Source organism: Agelaius tricolor, unplaced genomic scaffold (assembly GCF_023055355.1).
Source record: "Agelaius tricolor isolate 1412-34295 unplaced genomic scaffold, bAgeTri1.0.p SCAF_15, whole genome shotgun sequence".
NCBI classification, from domain to species: domain Eukaryota; kingdom Metazoa; phylum Chordata; class Aves; order Passeriformes; family Icteridae; genus Agelaius; species Agelaius tricolor.
In genome coordinates, this window is record NW_027269275.1 from 14,246,675 (window position 1) to 14,264,350 (window position 17,676).

At 51.0% G+C, this 17,676-nt stretch overlaps 2 protein-coding genes across 3 annotated transcripts in view; both read right to left on the reverse strand.

Annotated features, from left to right (window-relative positions):
* The window catches only part of VAC14 (VAC14 component of PIKFYVE complex), a 59,556-nt gene extending 56,578 nt beyond the window's left edge, over positions 1–2,978 (reverse strand). Inside the window, exon 1 of the mRNA XM_071440551.1 lies at positions 2,827–2,978. Coding sequence (XP_071296652.1) covers positions 2,827–2,930 — 104 coding nt within the window. The 5' untranslated portion in view covers positions 2,931–2,978. The remainder of the gene's footprint in view (positions 1–2,826) is intronic.
* A 7,130-nt stretch (positions 2,979–10,108) lies between these two features.
* HYDIN (HYDIN axonemal central pair apparatus protein) overlaps positions 10,109–17,676 on the reverse strand; it is a 61,610-nt gene continuing 54,042 nt past the window's right edge. Inside the window, exon 6 of one of the 2 annotated variants that reach the window (XM_071440560.1) lies at positions 10,109–13,109. The gene's annotated coding sequence lies outside the window, so the exon portion shown is untranslated. Of the gene's footprint in view, positions 13,110–16,118; positions 16,885–17,676 lie in introns of those variants that run through there. The other variant, XM_071440558.1, reaches the window with a different exon arrangement.

A 17,676-nucleotide genomic window follows, 5' to 3' on the forward strand; every position in this document is an offset into this window, starting at 1 on the left:
TTTCTATCCATAATGCAGATTTAGGCACCTCGAAAACTCACCTAAGTAATCATCTTTACCTTAACCGCCAAAAATGGTGCGAAAGCTTTCACTGCCTAACTCCACAGAGGGTTTCTTTGGCACTATATGAATCTTGCACTCCTGAGCAGTCTCGCACTTTATAATCCAGGAAAACCATTACAGAAGATGTTAATGAACTTTTCCTCCCCAAAATTACAAACACCAGCTCTTTTCTCATCTCACTCTGTGCAAAGCAGCTGCTCCCTTTTGCCCTGGGGATACCAGGCAGTCCCTCCCTCACTCTCCCTAATCCAAAGCCAAGTTCTCCAAGTTACAGGCTGATCCACATCCACAGACTACTTTAGGGATAATGGCTCCATTTCCAGTCCTGCTCTAAGAAGAGAAACACACTGAGCTTGAGCATGACAGACCACTGGGGTGATCATTTTACTACCTACGTTTTACAGATGCAGCTTTGTTTAAACAGGAGTAAGTTTACAGACTTCCTTCATGAGTTTAAAGAACTCAAGATTCAACTAATGAGGCAAAAAGTGCAGCATCGGAGCCTGCGAGCATCAGGAGCTGTTCCGGCACTATCAGCTGAAGGAGGAGGTGGTTCCTGAGTAAAGAGGCAGCAAGTCCCTCTTGGCTTGATGCCATGGACATGGAAGTGATGCTGTTGGGGCCATTCTATGATGGGTTTTAGATGAACTAAACCTGTGAAATCTGTAGAAAAGGTTGGCCCTTGCCTTTTTCCTCCTCACACTCATCCCAAGTTGTACTTCCAGCTTGCTCAGATGAACTGCCTGACCCCAAAGCAGACTTTGGCTGGTGCAAGGCCAGCATAAACCCTTAATCCTGGGGCACAGTAAGCTGGAGCAGAGCTGCTTGGGTAAGGCACAGAGTATCACCCCTCACAATGCAGCAAAGAAGTTACTCAAGTACTGCTGTGTGGCAAGGGACAGGGAAGATGGGGTGGGAGCGCCCTGGGACATCAATCACCTGTAGCCCACTCCTTCCCTTCTGGAAAATTCCCCGTTCCCCACTCCCTCATTGGACCTCGCCCCAAGACCACCCTCTCCCCACATCCCTACAGGTGTACCCCCGATCACCCCACCTTGTCCCCTTCCTCTGAGTCCTTTCCCCACTGGTTGAATTGTACCCTGACCCCACCTACCCTTTCCCCTTTATAAACCCTGGTCCTGCGCTGGTTTGGGGCTCGAGCTCACCCCGACACCGGCTCCCTTCAACTGTGGCTGTACCCCTGCTTTCCTTCTCTCCTTAAACCCTTGGGCCTTCCGCTAAAAAACCCAGTTGGACCAGCACCAGTGCCTCGAGTGCTCCTCCTCTGTGGCCGTGCCGTCTGATAAACATCCAGGAGTGTGCCCAAGTGGAAGAGGTGGAGCCGCTCCAACGGGACCCGTGAAGGAGTGACCTGCCCGCACCCACACAGAACGGCTCCCCCATGGGGGAACCAACCCAGCGCTGCTGACGCTGGAGTTATGAGGACACTGCGAGAATCCCACCCTGCAACGCTGCAACCCACCCACAATAAATCATTCCTATAACAAAGAGAGAAAGTGAGAGAAAACTACACACACCAAACAGCAGAAGGGGCTCGCGGGGTTGGGTTTGAACCAGAGCACACACTCCCCTTGTCCCAGGTGCCATTTTTCTCTGCTGACCTCTCAGACAGCACCCTCCGTGTTCAAGGCAGGCAGTTCCCACATCACATCCCCCACTGAACTCTCAGCACAGCAACTCCACCCCCATATAACCGACTGCCTTACTGCTCCCTTTGCAGGCTCACCATGGTCCAAAACTCATCCACCAGTTTGGCCCATCGCCCCCAGCCGTGTGCAGGGCTGCACCCTGAGGCAATGTTTCAGATCTCCTGCAGGAGCTGAGCTCTCAGGCAGTGCCCAGAGAGAACATAGTCCTTCCCAGGGAAAGCTGTGGCCAAGCACGGCACCCAGACCAGCACAGCGAGGGTGAAAAGACAGGCAAGGAACACGTACAAGCAACACCACAGGCGCATGGCCAAAGCAGAAGGTGCCCGCAGACCTCTGCCTGGCACGATCCAAAAGGAAGGCCCAGATCTGCTGGAACAGCAGCTGTGCAGGAAGAACCAAGTGCAACACCCGATGGCCAGGGGTGACAGTAACCCTTTCCATCTCTCTAGCAGGATCCAGCACGGGACAAGTTTGGGTGAGCCCTCGGGGGAGAGGCACCAGCACTCTGGACGTGTCACAGCGGAGCAAGAAGTACATTTCCAAGGAATTCCTACAGGGATGCCACTCACGTATTCACCTCGCACCGGGCACCTACCGCCAGATTGAGCCTTTTGTCAGGGGCTCCTGGGATGCGCCCGGAGCCAGCGGGTCCTCACTGGCACCAGGAGCTGGCACACTCGGGATAAGTTTCGGTGCCCGGTGGGATGGGGCTGGCAGACAGGGAGCGGCTCTGGGAGAGGTCCCTGCTGCCCGAGCACCGCCCACGGCGCTGTCCCCGACAGGGTCACCGTAACCCCTGCCCGCAGGGTGCCAGGCCAGCAGCCCCGGTACCGCAGGGTGCCCGCCATCCCCGCACTGCCCGCACCACCGGGCAGCCGGGCCCCTCCCTCCCGCTGTACGGCTGGACCCACCCAAGCATCACGGGCCAGCCCCCGCCACCCCGGGGCCTCAGAGAAACCCGGCACTGCAACACCTCTCCCCGCCCTTCCCGGAGCACCGGGCCGGGCTCCCTGACCCAGCACCGGGGCCGCCCGCACCGGCACCGCCCTCATTCTCGCTGCCCTCCCGATTCCTGGAGCCTCCCGCCGCTCACTTCTCTATCTCCAGGGCCGCCACCTTCCTCTTCTCGTAGAGTTTGTCGGTGAGCGCCCGCACCACGCCGGGCGTCAGCGGCGACAGGTCCCGCTCCGCGTTCATGGCCCGCCGCCGCCACCGGCGGCCACGTGACCCCGGCCGGCAGGCGCGCACACGTGACCCCGGCCCGCCGCACAGCGCCCCCGCGCGGCGCGGAGACACGCGGCACCCCGCTCATTAACCGCGCCTCATTAACGGGAGCGGCATCAGCGAGAGACGCCTTCGTCCGGACAGCCCGAGGGCACAGTCCCGGTCCTGGCCACAGGCTGATGTCTAAAAGGATTTAGCAGCACTTAATCATTGATTAATTTAACATTTACCAAGTGATTCGACAGACTTTGCTGTAACCGCAACAGTCACTCAATTATCTATTAAGTGTTTAAATTAAACTCGCACATGCACCCACACAGACACACCGGTAGGTCTTAGTAAGTGTCCCCAGCTATACCTATGGAAATTCCCTTCAAGTGCCAGTGAAATACTTGGATCGAATGCCCTGGTGTTCCTCAGCGGGTGAGGGTTGAGCCTCAGGGTGTGGTGGTATTGGTGCAGGCTGCAACACTTCAGTTTGTGGCACAGACCGATTGTTTGTGCCTGTCTAAACATCTCCTGCCCAAAGGATTCTCCCTCTTGTGCCAGCACATCTGGCTACCTCACACTTCACAGGATGCCTTTTGAAGGTGATCAGGGCATCTCATTTCAAGCTCCCTGTGGAGCTTTCGGCACAGCCAGCATGGAAATATTGTACCTAGGGAGAACCTGAGAGTCCAGACTAAACAGGAATTACTGGCAAGGGCAGGATTGACAGCAAAAGGGACTGATGTGGTTGAGCAGCTGTGCTAAGAATCTGCACTTCACTGTGGATTTATCTGATGTTTGATAGAGAGAGGTAGGAACAGAAGATGCCACTTCCATACCATGGAGCCTTTTCTGTGGGGCCAATATGCTCAACTCTGTTGTGTTGTGTTTGTACAAGCTGGACTGTTCCGTTTCCCCTTTTTATGTAATGGTTCTGCCCTGGTTCTCTCCTCCCTCCCTTGTGCTGCCAGTTATCCCAACTCCTCCCCAGTTGCCTTGGAGATTAATGTTTCTTTCTCAAATCCCTCCCCGGTGCCCTGTCCGCTCTCACCCTTCTCTCTAGAAACTTCCAGCTAGAGCGTGGAGTGAGTGGTTCGGGGGCCCCACTCTCAAGTTATCCCCATTGGCGTTCTCCCTAAGTCAATCTTTTGTATCCCGCTCCCCTCTAAAACTCTATTTGCCAGAGGACTGACTCCTCCCCTGTTTCCCTCCCTCCTTATAAGCTGTTGCAACCTCCTTGCCTTTCTCTTCGGCTGTTGGTTTGCCAGGGACCTGATAAACCAGGATTCACCACAGCTGGAGAGCGCTCTCTTTTTCTGCTGACTGTAGCCACAAGCCACGTCCTAGGACAAGGTGGCACTGCTGTCATAGCACAGGGTGTTTGCCTTAGGTGCTGTCTCAAACCAGGGAGATCAGGACAGTGCTCCCCTACTGCCAGCGGTGCTGGATAGCCAGCCGGGATGTCCGAGAGGGACAATCCTTCTCCAGCTCGACCGCTTCACAACTCTCATTCCATCTGCTTCCAGCCAGCTCCTGCCATGTGGAAGGCTGAGCCAAAGGAGGGATTTTGGCTTCTGCTGGCAGGCTATGGGTTCAAGGGCTGCCTGTGTTCAGGCTGGTACCGTCCCACATGCAGCAAACACCTCAGAGAGTCCACTGATGAGGTGATAATCCCCCACGACTAAACCTACCATGTCTAGAAGAACAAAATGCTTCCTACAACTAGGAAGGAAAGGAGGAAAGCTTGGGGGACAAAAAGCCCAAAAAAGAAAACCATGTCTAATAAATATGTGGCTGCTGCTTGGCCAAGTCGAGAGCAAGGCACGTGTTTTCCCTCTCTGGATGATCACACTTCATGGCTAATGAATTTACTTTCCGTACAAAAGTCCTCAAACTGAGAAAAGGGAACACAGAGCACGACACAGGTGTGAGTAAGTACAGGATGGCACGTGGATTGACACCACAGTGCCACTGGTCCAGCCCGGGGAACCCAGCGTGTCTCCCTGCTACAAACACAACACTTAGCACAAAGGTCAAGTAAAATCAGACAGAAAAAAAGAAAAAAAGGTACTGAAAGTAATGAGAATGTAATTAAACCTCAACCAAGTTTAATTAAAATGTAGTAAACAGGGATCAAATACAGTCTAATGAAACTGGGACATCACACATGCCCACGAGAACAAAATGTGAGTTGAGAGACAGGGCAGAAAACCCCCCACCACCTTTCCTGTGTTGTGCTTAGTTGAAGAGGACAAACTGGTCAGAAAATCACATTTCTAAGCAGAACTCCCATCCTGGAGAATAGTCATTTGCTTAAAAAGAATTTCTGAGACCTGTTCCCAAGTCTGCCATATTTTGGGGGACCTCTCCTTCATGGGACAATCACTGGTTCCCAGACCAGGACATTCCCTGAGAGGTCCTCACACGGACAGGCACAGTACCATTGTTAAAAAGGAGCAGAGGGAATTTCTCTGCATCCCCCAGCAGGTGCCTCTTGAAGCACAGCACAGGGTCCTCTCTCCATTACAAAGGTCTGGACACAGGACCCTCACCCAGGGCAGACGCTCCTCCCCACTGATAGTGAAGGTCAGGCTTTTGGCTTTAGTTCTATGTGGCTGCAGGAGAGGCACAGAAATAATTTCAGCTGGCACTAACCCATTTCCCACCAGGCAAGCAATGCAGAAAAACACCCACTGTGTTTTCCCTGGCAGGTGCTCCTCTACCCCACAGCAAAGCCCCCCCTCACCCCTCTCCATCCCAGATGATTTCGGGCCATTCACAAGAGGAATATGCTTCAAAGAGACACAGCCTTCCAGAATAACACTTTAAAATCATTTCACTTAATTGAATCATGCAGTACAGCAGATAAATAATGAGGCACCAGATGAGACATGGCAAATCCCTTGGCTGCAGTGGTATGAGACATATGCAACAAGCAGAAGCACAGCATGAAAACAGTACAAAAGCAAGAAGGCAAAAATAAATCAACACCACCATCAGTAAAGATTATTTCCAAGGACATTTAAAAAGGAATTGCATATCAGGGCGGAAAGCTGACTTCCCTTGCTCCAATTCAGCCACTAAAAGGCTGGGGGAGGCCGGGTCAGAGTTCCACTATAGAGGTCTCAGTGCAGAGCAACTGGGCTTCTCTTGGATGAGGGCTCCAACAACTCCCTTAGCATAAAACAGCTTAATACACCCCAGGGAATTACCCAGGATCATCTCATTTTACAGAAAAAAGGAGGAAATCATGACTGCTGACTTGCTGGCACAGAAACTGCTTCATCTGAGCCATTGTCCTTGGAAAGCCCCAGCTCAGCTGTAGCACATCTCAAACACTTCCAGTTGGCTACCTAATGTTGCCCTTTCTTTATAGTGATTTAGACAGCTAAACTATCATCCTCATTTTTCTGCTCTACTCTATTAAACAGCAACTACTGGCTCACAGACCATCTCATGCCAAGCCCTCTGACATTTTGCTTACAAATTAAAAACCAGTCTCATGTCTAAAACCACCCTCACTTACTTTACAAAGTGAATCAGGAAGGGTGGGGAGGGCATTCAGGATTGCTCAGCCACAGTGACCCACTTCCCCACCTGCAGACCCATTTCCAGCTGGGTCTCATCAAATTCCAACAAGTTTTTTTGTGTGCCCCTTCTTGATGCACAGCACCTTCATGAGCAGACCCTGGAATGCAGAGAAAAGTTGCCAAAAGCAGGTGGAGGGAGGTGGAGAAGAAAGAGCAGGGCTGTTAGCTCTGCTTGGAGGTCCCTGGTATCTTCTGCCAAATTAGATTAGGGTTTAATTACAACCTAAAGGGGAAATCTAATTTTTAGGCTAGAACAATGCATATATTTTTCAATAACAGAGAAATAAGCACATTCCAGTGAACTCTGCGAGGAATTAATTTCCTCTGGGGCCACTTGTTGGCCACTTGCCTGTTTCTCTGTATTCCTTTTTTTTTTAGAACCAATTTAGGCTTTTGGAAATGGGAATGCTGAATCAGTGTTCAGCCTGTAATCACCCCATCTCCCCCTCAATTGGCTTTGCTGGACCTGAGCCTGCAGGCACTTGCTCCTCCTGATGCTGCGTCCCCTGAGTCTGTGGAGTTGGTGGCAGCTGAGGGTCCCAAGCATCTGGCACGAGAGCAGCCTCTGCTCCAAAGGGCTTGGCGTGGCCCCGTTGCTGCCTCTTTCCTGCTGAGGATGCCATGACAGCTGCCTGTTCTGCTCTGCACGTTAATGAAGCAGGAATGTATTTTCTCTGGGTCCCTCAGCAGCCACCATGTGATTGTGCGTGGCAGAGCTGCAAATGAAGATGGTCTCCAAGCTATTAACACCTCAAATTGCTCGTCAAGAGCCCAGCAGAAGGGCAGCATGTCAGATATTATTTCTGGGCCACATTAAGCACTGTTGGTATTCTAAGTGATCAGAATAAACTAATTCAGTCTGACACCAAGGGAATCAGGTATCAAGACTGAGGAGGGTGAGCTCAGTAGAACTGAAGCATCCATACATCCAACCTTGCTGGAGCCCATCAGCAGAGCCTCCCAGCATCCATCAGACACACACAGTTATTTTGACCAGGAGATGGGTTTTTTCCTACCTGGATTAGACTCTTGTGTGCTTAGATATTTTTTTTCCCTTCCAACTGTTCAAGCCATTCTTCTTCACTCTCTAGTCACTGAAATATCTTCCAGAGAAATCTCTTTCCCATAGAAGTTAAGTCTTTGGGTTGTATCCTGGCCACTCAGCTTCTTGTCCTTTGGCATTATCATAATCTTGGCCTTGGTCAGTGGTGGTTCCATCTTGGAGCCACTTGATATTGGCTCTGTCAGACACTGGGGAAGCTTCTGGCAGCTTCTCACAGAAGCCACCCTTGCAGCCCCCCCAGCTACCAAAACGTTGCCATGCAACCCAGTACGTGCCAGCCTTTCACTAATCTGTAATACTGCTCAGATTTTATGATTTGGCCTGCCACTATGTTTGTGTCAGAGGGGAACCTGCAGAGAAATCACAGTGGGAACTGCATTTCCTGTAATTACATTGCATCCTCACTGCTGGATAAAGTCTGCCTAAAAATGTTGTTGCAACTGCTGGTGTACTTCTATTTTTAGTGTTGCTCTTTTTTTTGTTTTTAATGACATTTGAAATTAAGTTATTTTCTCCATGGGAGCTCTGGAGGTCTAGAGGTATTTTGACAACCCAGAAACATTCAATCAAAATAGTTTAAAAAGTGAAGAGGATCTTTAGCCAGCCTGACGTGTAGGCTTGGATTTCTCTTTGCCCCTTTAACCCTTTCATTCCAAATTCAGTTCCACAGTTCTACCTCTGAGAGATGGGTCTTTTGTTATGTTTTGCATTCTCATTGGGAATTGATCCTATTTTATTTCCTCAGGGTTTGAGCTAACCCATTAAATCTAAGGCAGTCTCATGACTCTTCTGAGAGAGATAAGCTAAACTATTTTAAAGTCATCTTTTCAAAAGTCTTTCTATAGAGAAAAGCCTTCCCTGCAGGGAAGGCAATCCAAGAAAGGAAGGGAAAGAACCCATGTGCCTGGTGTACTGTTATTTGCTAGGCACTTTTGAATTAATTTTGTGTCAAACTCTCTTGAAGTGGCCTGTACATCATCAGGCTTCTGATATGGAGGCACCAGGGACAGGGGCATCAAAGTAATGCAAGGATGAGCACACATACTGTGTCCCGTGCCCCTGACTGGGATCTTTTTTCCTCATGTGTTTGTTAGGCTGTGGTTTTCCAGTGCCACCTCCTGCTGCCAGCACACAGTGCTTTCCTCAATGTGTGCTAAAAACAAGTGCCCTCTGCAGGCTTTTTCCTTTTTATGGACAAATACACAGAATTGTCCCAGCAGCTGCAAGAAGATAAAACTATCAATGTCTCCCCCTTGGAGGCAGAGATGCATACCTTATTTGAGGTGCATTTCTTATTTGAACATGATGACAAAGCAGAAATGTTCCTTTTAGACCCCTCCAGCATGAGACTGAAACCGAATGAGAAGCAGGCAGGGGATGGGCAGACAGGGCAGGCATTTCAGAAGTGCCCAGGCACTGCTGCTGCTCACTGAATGCTTGGTTGCATTTTTTTTGGGGGGGAAGACTGGTGCAGGAACTGAGAATTTGGACAGACCCCACTTTCACTGGCCTCTTGGAAGGCAAACTCCTCTGGGTGTTAAGGAGAACCTCAAGCTGGTGCTCATCTGCCTGTGCTGCCAAGGGGTGCATGTGGAGCTGGGGATCAGCCCCCAGGAGCTGTGTTCTGCACAGGTCACTCATCCCACAGGCACTCTGAGACTTGTGACAAAGAGAAAATGTTTGACTCTGGTTTCAGAGGCACAGATGGAGCTGTTCCAGATTGGCATTCAGTGGTGAGGCTGGTGTGACCATCCTCCTGTCCCTGCAGGACAGACAGCAAGACCCTGGTGCTAAGAAACCACACCCCACTGCGAGAATTAAAAGGCACAACTATATCTGCAAAATGTTAGCAAAGGATGCTAAAAAGAAATCCTGGAAAGTGTTCCAGGAACCACATATAAGAGACAGGAAAAATTAATTACATGAACAAGACCTAGTATTTGTGAAAGGAAACCGTATGTGGTAGGTGTCACTGTGAGATGCAAATATACTGAAGCATCTTTAGAAGAGGCTGTGATGGAAAAGGTGAGGAAATACCAACACCTTCAAAAACAAATCCACGAACTAACAAACGCAGCAGACATTGTGCTTACAGATTAAAAACCAGTCTCATCTCTATAAACAGCCTCGCTTAGTTTGCAAAGTGGCTCAGGAAGGGCGGGTAGTGCGTTTAGAATGGCTCGGCCGCAGGGACCCGCTCTGCCACCGCAGCCCCTGCACAGAGCTGGGGGTCCCACACCGCACATGGCGTGCTCCGAACTCTGCCTCCACAGCAAGCCGGGCAGGGCAGGGCAGAGCAGGGCAAGGGAGAGCAGGGCAGGGCAGAGCAGGGCAGGGCGGGCGAAGCTGCGCCGGGCCCCTGAGGGCGGCGGGGAAGCGCCGCGGCCCTAGGGCAGGCCGCCCGCCGGGCTGCAGTGGCGGCGCTCGGCCACACGGGCGCGCCCTCAGGCCGGGCTGGCGCCACGAGCGCTCCGCTCTGAGGGCAGCGGGCGAGAGCGGCCTGGGCCGGGCCGGGCACCGCGGACAGCACACGGGGCAAAGCCTCGGCCGGCTCACACCCGCCACAGAAACAGCCGAGCTGGCTCGTTTGAAAACAACAGCACACAGCACACGGGCTCTCGCCGTCAGCCACACTGTGAAATGCCAGGATGCAAGCGAGAGATTTACCTTCGCCCCGGGAAAGGGATTTCTGTGGAAGGCATTTGCACAGTGGGAGAAATGAGCACGCAGGTGAACAGCACTTGCATTATCTGTGTATTTATCGTCTCTTTCCCCACGGCGCTGTGACACAGCAGATGTTTCTTCACCTCTGGAGCGAGTCCATAGGAGGCCACCCACCTGATCAGAAGGATGGAGTAACTCTCCCATGAGGAAAGGCTGAGAGAATTAGGATTGTTGAGCCTAGAAAAGAGACGGCTTTGGGGTGACCTAATTGCAGCCTTCCAGTACTTGAAAGGAATTAACAGGAAAGATGGGGCAAGACTATTTACAAGAGCATGTAGTGACAGGTAAGGGGGGAGGCTTCAAACTGAAAGGAAGTAGATTTAGATATTAGGAAAAAAATTCTTCCCTGTCAGGGTGGTGAAGCACTGGCACAGGCTTGCCCAGGGAAGTTGTCGATGTCCCACTTGTTTCTAGGATGTCCTGTGACCACCTAGGGCTGGTTTTAAAAGAAACTCCCTCAGAAACAGAGATGTCTTGCACTTCATAGGAAGACACTCCAGGCCAAGGCTGGCACGGCAGGGAGAAGGCAAGGAACAAAGAGCATCTCCTCTGCCTGCAGAGAGGACCCATTCCAAAAGAGGGGCCAAAGGGCAGTGGAAATGCTTCCACCAGCCTGTGGAGCTGAGAATAAGCCTCCTGACAGAAGCAGGTCAGCCTGGAGCTGGAGGGACTGACAACAAACTGTGAACCCCTCTGTGTTGCTCTCATCCAACCCAGCCACACAAGACAAAATGCATCCAGGAATTAATGTGGGACTTTAATGGGAACACAGGTAGATTGACACCAGGGAGAAAGGAATCTTTCCTAGAAGGGCCAGGATAGCCCTATGACACCTACTGGTCCCAGCCTCTGAGATGTTACCAAAAAAAAAAGTCTCAGCCTGTGTGGTGGTTTCTGAGCCTGCTCAGGACACAGCTTTACACCACTTCCCACACCCACCTCCCAAAATAGAGCAGATAGAAATCACACTGCTTCTGCAAACCTCATGTGAAGAGTCACATGGGATGACACGACCCTGCCAGCTCAGGCTGTGTAAGAGCCACCAACATCAGGACAGAGAGGTAATGACAGTGCCTGAGGTCCCTGCCAGCACTGAGGACATGCCCCAGAAGCCACCAACCCCCTTCCACATTAAACACAAGAGTTTGATGGAACATCCTGAGTTGGAAAGGACCCACAAGGATCATCATGGCCAACTCCTGGACAATCAACAGTGTCAGTACTGCTTCCCTAGAGCAGGCCCCCAGGGACCTCCCATTAGGCACAGCCAGGGTACTGTGTGAAAACCAGCCTCCCAACAAAGCACCAACTCCTTCCAGGTGATCCCAGGACAAAGCACCAGAGACCACACACCCAGGAGGTATTTAAATGGCCTTACATGATATCAGCACTTGGAATTTCTCCTTCAGGCAACCAGATGCAGATTAAAAGGGCACTTTGGAGCAAGCCATGGACAGCTCAAGGATGTTTGCAAGATTTGATTTTTGAGTTCACTGAGAGTCCTCAGCTCCTGCTGAAACCCACAGACCACAACTGTACCATTACTCTTGAAAAGTCAGGGAAGGGTCTGAGGCCCCTCAGGCTTCATCCAACATGGCTCATGCCTCTCCCAGAGTATTCCTATGAGATGTAGCTCATCCAATTTTTCGGGGTGCAGGTGCTAAAGCTCCTCAGCCAATTGCTCCAAGGTGAGGTGGACCAGGGCCAGCCACAATCAGCACTGCAGGCTGGCACAGCAGGTCCTTGTACAGATCATCCTTAGGCAGCCAAACTTCCCTCTCTGGACAAGTTATGACCCTGGGAGTAGTCTTCACTGACTTTACTGTGGTTATTCTGACTTGCACTGATTGTACAGATGACAGAAGCCATTAAATCTTCTTCTTCCTCATGCTTTGCACAGCAGCCAGGGGATTTATAAGCATCAGGTGAGCTCCTGATTCTCTATGAGACAGAAAAATACTTCTCAATCAGACTGGAGCCAAAGGTCCTTCTGAAGAAATCAGCAGCTCTAACAGAAATACAATTTGTAGTCTTTGTTCAAAATTAAACAAGCCCGACAGCTGTAATTTGGAGGTGTTATTTAAAGAAATCTGCACCAACTACAATCTTAGCAGCTACTTCAAAAATCAGCTCTACAAACAGATGACTATTGACTCCTGTAATGGAGAGCAAAGGAGGAGAGATGTGTTCCAGCTGTCTTCGTGGCCAGGATCTGGATACTCATCATTTTAAGATGTCATCATGGGGGCAAGTGCTGAGAGCTTGAAAACACAGAGTATGGCTGCAAGGGTTAACAATATTAGGAAACAGTGGGAAACCAAAGAACTGGTTGAGCATAACCCCTTGAGAGCAGCAGCCTGCTTTGCTCCTGGTTGGATCTGACAGGCAAGCAGGAGGCTTCCAGCCATGGAAAAAGAGAGATTCTCAATCTGTCCCCTTCTTAGGGCAAAGGCTGCAGGAGAGGGAAGCTGGATCTCAAAAGCTGAACCCTGAGGACAAGCTCACAGCATGGCTGGCAGGTTCCCTGCCTGCCAGCACTGCTGTCCTTCCATGGGGCCAAGAGCAGCGTGAGAAAAGGAGGGAGGTGAAATGATAGAGCACGTCCTGAAGTCCTCACCTAGGAGGAAACGTTCCCGCTCGTCAGAACCATTTCTGCTGACCCCCAGAAGGTGTCTCCACCGGCCCGCGCGGACGAGGCACATCCCGGGCAGGCAGAGAAGCCCCAGCCCAGCCTCCAAATGGGATTCTGCAGCAGGTCACCATGGGGCACGGAAGGCGAAGGTAAAGCTGCAACGATAATGAGCACAAAATGAAAAGCAAACAAAAAAGTGCTCCAGTTTAATATACTTCCTAGGGTCAAATCCCAAAATAAATCAGACACTGAAGCTCCACCCTGCTATGTGTGCCAGCATTGCCATCTATCTCCTGCCCAGAAATGCAGGCATCCTCACCCTGGCAGAAATTAGATTAAAGGCGTGGGGAGCTTTTACCCCATGTAAAAGCTGAGTTAATATCGCTCCTGAGTTACTGTTAAAGGTCACTCACATGGTACATCAGAATTCCTCCCTGCTTTACCTAGAGTGAGGCAGGCATACTCCCAGGATGTGCTCACAGTCCAATGGTCCCACAGAGCTCCTGGAGATGGGAAAAGAGATGACCAGACAGGACTGACCTGGTCCGAGTGACACTGGGGACAGCTGGGGACAAGTGGGTGGTGACAGAGGCCAGCAAGGCAGGAAAGAGGTGACAGTTATCAGTGAGGGGGAACATGCAAAGCAAGCTCCCAGCTGGGAAGGTTTCCTGCGGAGGAGGATGACTCTCCTGAGGGCAGAGCCACTGAAAAGGCAGCTTTGAGTCAGGCACTGTCGAAAATGCATGGCATGGCAGCTGGGCCCAGAGCACCCCTGGGGTGCCCGACCCCTCGGAACTCCTACCTCCTTCTACTGCATGAAGCACACAGTGGAGAGTAAATCAATCCTTGCTCTATCTAATTCTGGGATGGGCATTTCTGTGGCTGCCCTGCTCTTTGCTGAACCCCATTCAATCTCCCTGGAAGTGAAGCCCTCTTTGCTCTGCTCCTGGCTGCCTCCCTGTTGCAGTCAGGGCATACAGACGAATGGTGACACACCTCTAACATCCTGAAGTCCCCACACCTTAACCCAGCTGCTACTGCTTCTGAGTTGGCAAAGACAATACACAGTAATCTGTCAGAGTTTAAGGAGCATCTGGATGATGCTTCTTATCATAAGATTTAGTTTTAGGTTGTGCTCCCTGTCTAGGAACCACATTGGGCTAGAAGGAATCAGCACAAAAATCCCCAGTGCAGACTTACACTAAAAAACATGTAAAGATTTAGCACCTGGATTCAAATTTACCACAAGGAACTTGAGCCTCTTCTAAGAGTTTAAAGATTTCTCAGCTACCCTGTGAAGACAGGGATACACCAGAAAAGAACACAGCCATACTAGAAATGGCAATTTTTGGCAGAGCTGTGCCAGGGGTTCAAATGGATTTTCTCTTGGGAAAGCTGTTTAAAGCACAGCTTCCAGGAAGCAGGAAAAGAATGAAGGGTGAGAAAAGATGGAAAAATTAAAAGAGAAATGACGTTTCAGAGATTATGTCACCTTACCCATCACCGACACATTCAGTGAGGGCTGTTCCTACCAACAAACCAAAAAGAAACATCAATGTTTTGTTTCATAAACAATAAAGTGCTGTGCAGGAGCCTCCTGCACCTCTTGCCCCTCCTTCCCAGGACGAATACATGCAGGAACCATCCAGGCAGCACTGACAGAATGGCTTGGGTAGGGAGAAGGATGTCCTTTGCAGAGCCCACGTACCTTGGGCTCCCCCGTGAGCCCTGGCCAATGAAGATGTGCAGAAAGCAAGGGCAGAAGCCAGCAGGGCCAGCCGAGCAGTTCATGCAGGGATGGACCCCTGGGGGGGTCCCGGGCTGGTGCCCCACCTCAGCTGGCGCCTAAGAGCTGGCTTGGAACTGGTGAGGACCAGGGAAATCCAAATGTTTAATGAAAACAAGCATCATGAAGGCCCGAGGTGGGTGTTGACGCAATGTGATTTCTGCCCAGTGCTCTGTTAGAAAGCCCACGGCACAATGAAGTTGAGGGTCAGCTGAGGTGGGATCCCAGGTCTTGCCTGCATCCCCCTCGTAGGGCCAGGGAGGTGGAGTGTGAGCATCCATGCTTTTTGGTTTGCTTCAACACATGAACGTGGTCTGGCATCCTTCACCACAAAAGGTGGTGAACTACGCCTGGGTAGGGCGAAGCCAGAGGAACCTCTGGTGGAGGTCCATAGCGGTCCTGACGTGCAAATCAGTCGCCTGACCCACGTCTAGGGGCCAAAGACTAATCAAACCATCTAGTAGCTAGTTCCCTCCAAAGTTTCAGGAGGGAACTGGGATAGCTGGCACTTGGCAATGGGCAGTTTTACCCGGTAAAGCGAATGATTAGAGGTCTTGGGGCCGAAACAATCCCAAACTATTCTCAACCATCTAACGGATGAGGGGGCTGGCTCACTGGCATGGAGCCACACCATGGAGTGCAAGTGCTCAGGGGACCACTTTTGCTAAGAAGAACTGGTGCTGCAGGATGAACCGAACACTGAACGCCCGATGCCAATGCTCATCAGAGCCCAGAGGTCTTGGTTGATCTAAACAGCAGGACGGTGGCCATGGAAGTCAGAATCCACTAACGAGTGTGTAACAATTCACCTGCCAAATCAACTAGCCCTGAAAACAGGCTGCTTCCCAGATTTGCAGCTGAACAGTGCTGGCAGAGCAAGAAGAATGTTTGCTGAGCAAGAGCGTTTGCTGACTGGCTCCAAAAATCAGAAGGCAATCCCTATCCAACATCCTCCAGCTTGATCCGAGCATGAATGACAGATGAACATCTCCCAGGCTTGGTCCTGATGGTACAGTACAAAGCTAGGGAGATAGTTAAGCACCTGCCAGCACTTGGGATGTACAGTGCTTTTCCCCTAGGCAATGCTTTCTCCTTTAGTTTCTGTACCCTCAATTCACTCCTCCAAAACCCAGTCCAGTGAGGAATGACAACTCAGTGAGGTTCTGCCACTCTCTGACAAGGGCAGTTGCCTGGTGATCCTCTGGCTAGCCCTCACCTCCTGGCCCGTGCCAAGAGTGGCTGTCCCCTATCTGCCCCTCGGGTTGGTCTGGGTGGCAGCAGAGCAGGGCTGCCCAACTCCTGGAGGCAGCAAAACTGCTCTGTGCAGCTGCTGATAGGAATCAAGGAAGTCAAGAACAAAGGAGATGAGAGGGACCACTTGTATAAGTTCTCAGGAGAGTTTAATCTTCAAGAAAGTCCAAGGACAAATGACAAAGCTCCACCAGGGTAACAGAAACTTAAGCATGGGGAGGGTACTAGGGGAGGATAACCAATAGTAGAACAACAGGGGAGGAACATAGGGCGGGGATCAGATTCCAGGTAACCAATAGGGGATAACATGGGAGGGGATCAGGCTGGGCACACCAATGGAACTTTGAGGGAAGGGTGATAGACAAGGAAGGTTCTAGAGAAAGGGGTGGGGTTACATTTGATGAACAAGGGAAGAGGGCAGTATTTCCAGGATTGGCAGGGAAGGGTCTGGAAATCAGGGAGGCTGACATGGGGACTGACATAAGATTAGGTGGGAAAATAGCAGTAAACAACTTCAGGGCAAAACCATTGAGGAAACCGAACGGGGTACATGAAACAAACCGCTATAAACTCACAATAAGGAACACCTTAAGATTACAACAGAAAAACAATCTACCCAACTCCCACGCGAAGGAGGTGGCTGAGGCTCCCCAAACCCAAGTGTGAGAGTTAAAGTGACTCCCATGCAGCTGTTCTGGTCTCCAGCTTCCGTTGCAATGTCTCGAGTCACAGTCCTCCACGTGTGTGACAGTGGGTACCGGCCCTGAGGCAGAAGGAGCTGCCTCAAATGTGCTGTAGTGCTCCCAGAGCTCAACCAGAAGGTGCCATGCCCAGGCCTGGGGGCAGGCTGGATGACTTGCCAGCCAGAGAGCTGGGAAAAGAGCAGCACCATTCTGGAAGAGGCAGAGAGATGGAAGGTTCATGGTGACTATCACTATGCTGAAGGTACAAAAGAAGTTCACAGACACATTGAACATAGGAAACCATCACCACCCATCTTTGTCCGAACAAAGCATCACTGTCCCACATCTCATGTCCAGCTTTGTGTCTCTACTACAGACTTGGTAACAATACATACTCACAACCCTCTCCATGGTGAGAATCTTACTTTTCATTCTGTCTGAATGAAGCAAGTAGCAAATTTTCAAGTGTCTTTTGCTTCAGCTCCTCAGTGCCTATGCCTATGAGACTCTCTGCAAGCTGTTCATGGCAGCCACATGGCCACCCCAGAGGTGATCCCTGCCCAGCACCCAGCACTTGCCCCAAGAGCCTCCAGCTCTGAGAAACAGGAAACAACTTCTCTGTTACATTGAGCAAACCACTGGTCTGCTGCTGTTAAACCTCCTGCAGCTGAGGGACACACCAGGAGAGTCTTTCCTTCACAACTCAGCTCTTCTAAGTTACCCAGGGGATTTAAGTAGGGAAATAGCACCTGTGAGGCTACCAAAGCCCAAAACACAGGGGTCTAAGGAGCTGAGAGGACCAGGGGCAAGAAGGGGGTGGGCACTACTGTCCCTCATCTGAGGCTCCCCAGCACCAGGGTCATGGGGGATAAATGCATTTCTGATGGATGTTCCCAATGTTCCTGCTGCCTCTCCCCGCCAGTGGCTGACAGAGCACTGCTGTCAGATTTCTGCCTTGCACTCTTTTTCACTGTCTGCATTTTCCATTTTTTCCTTGTTATA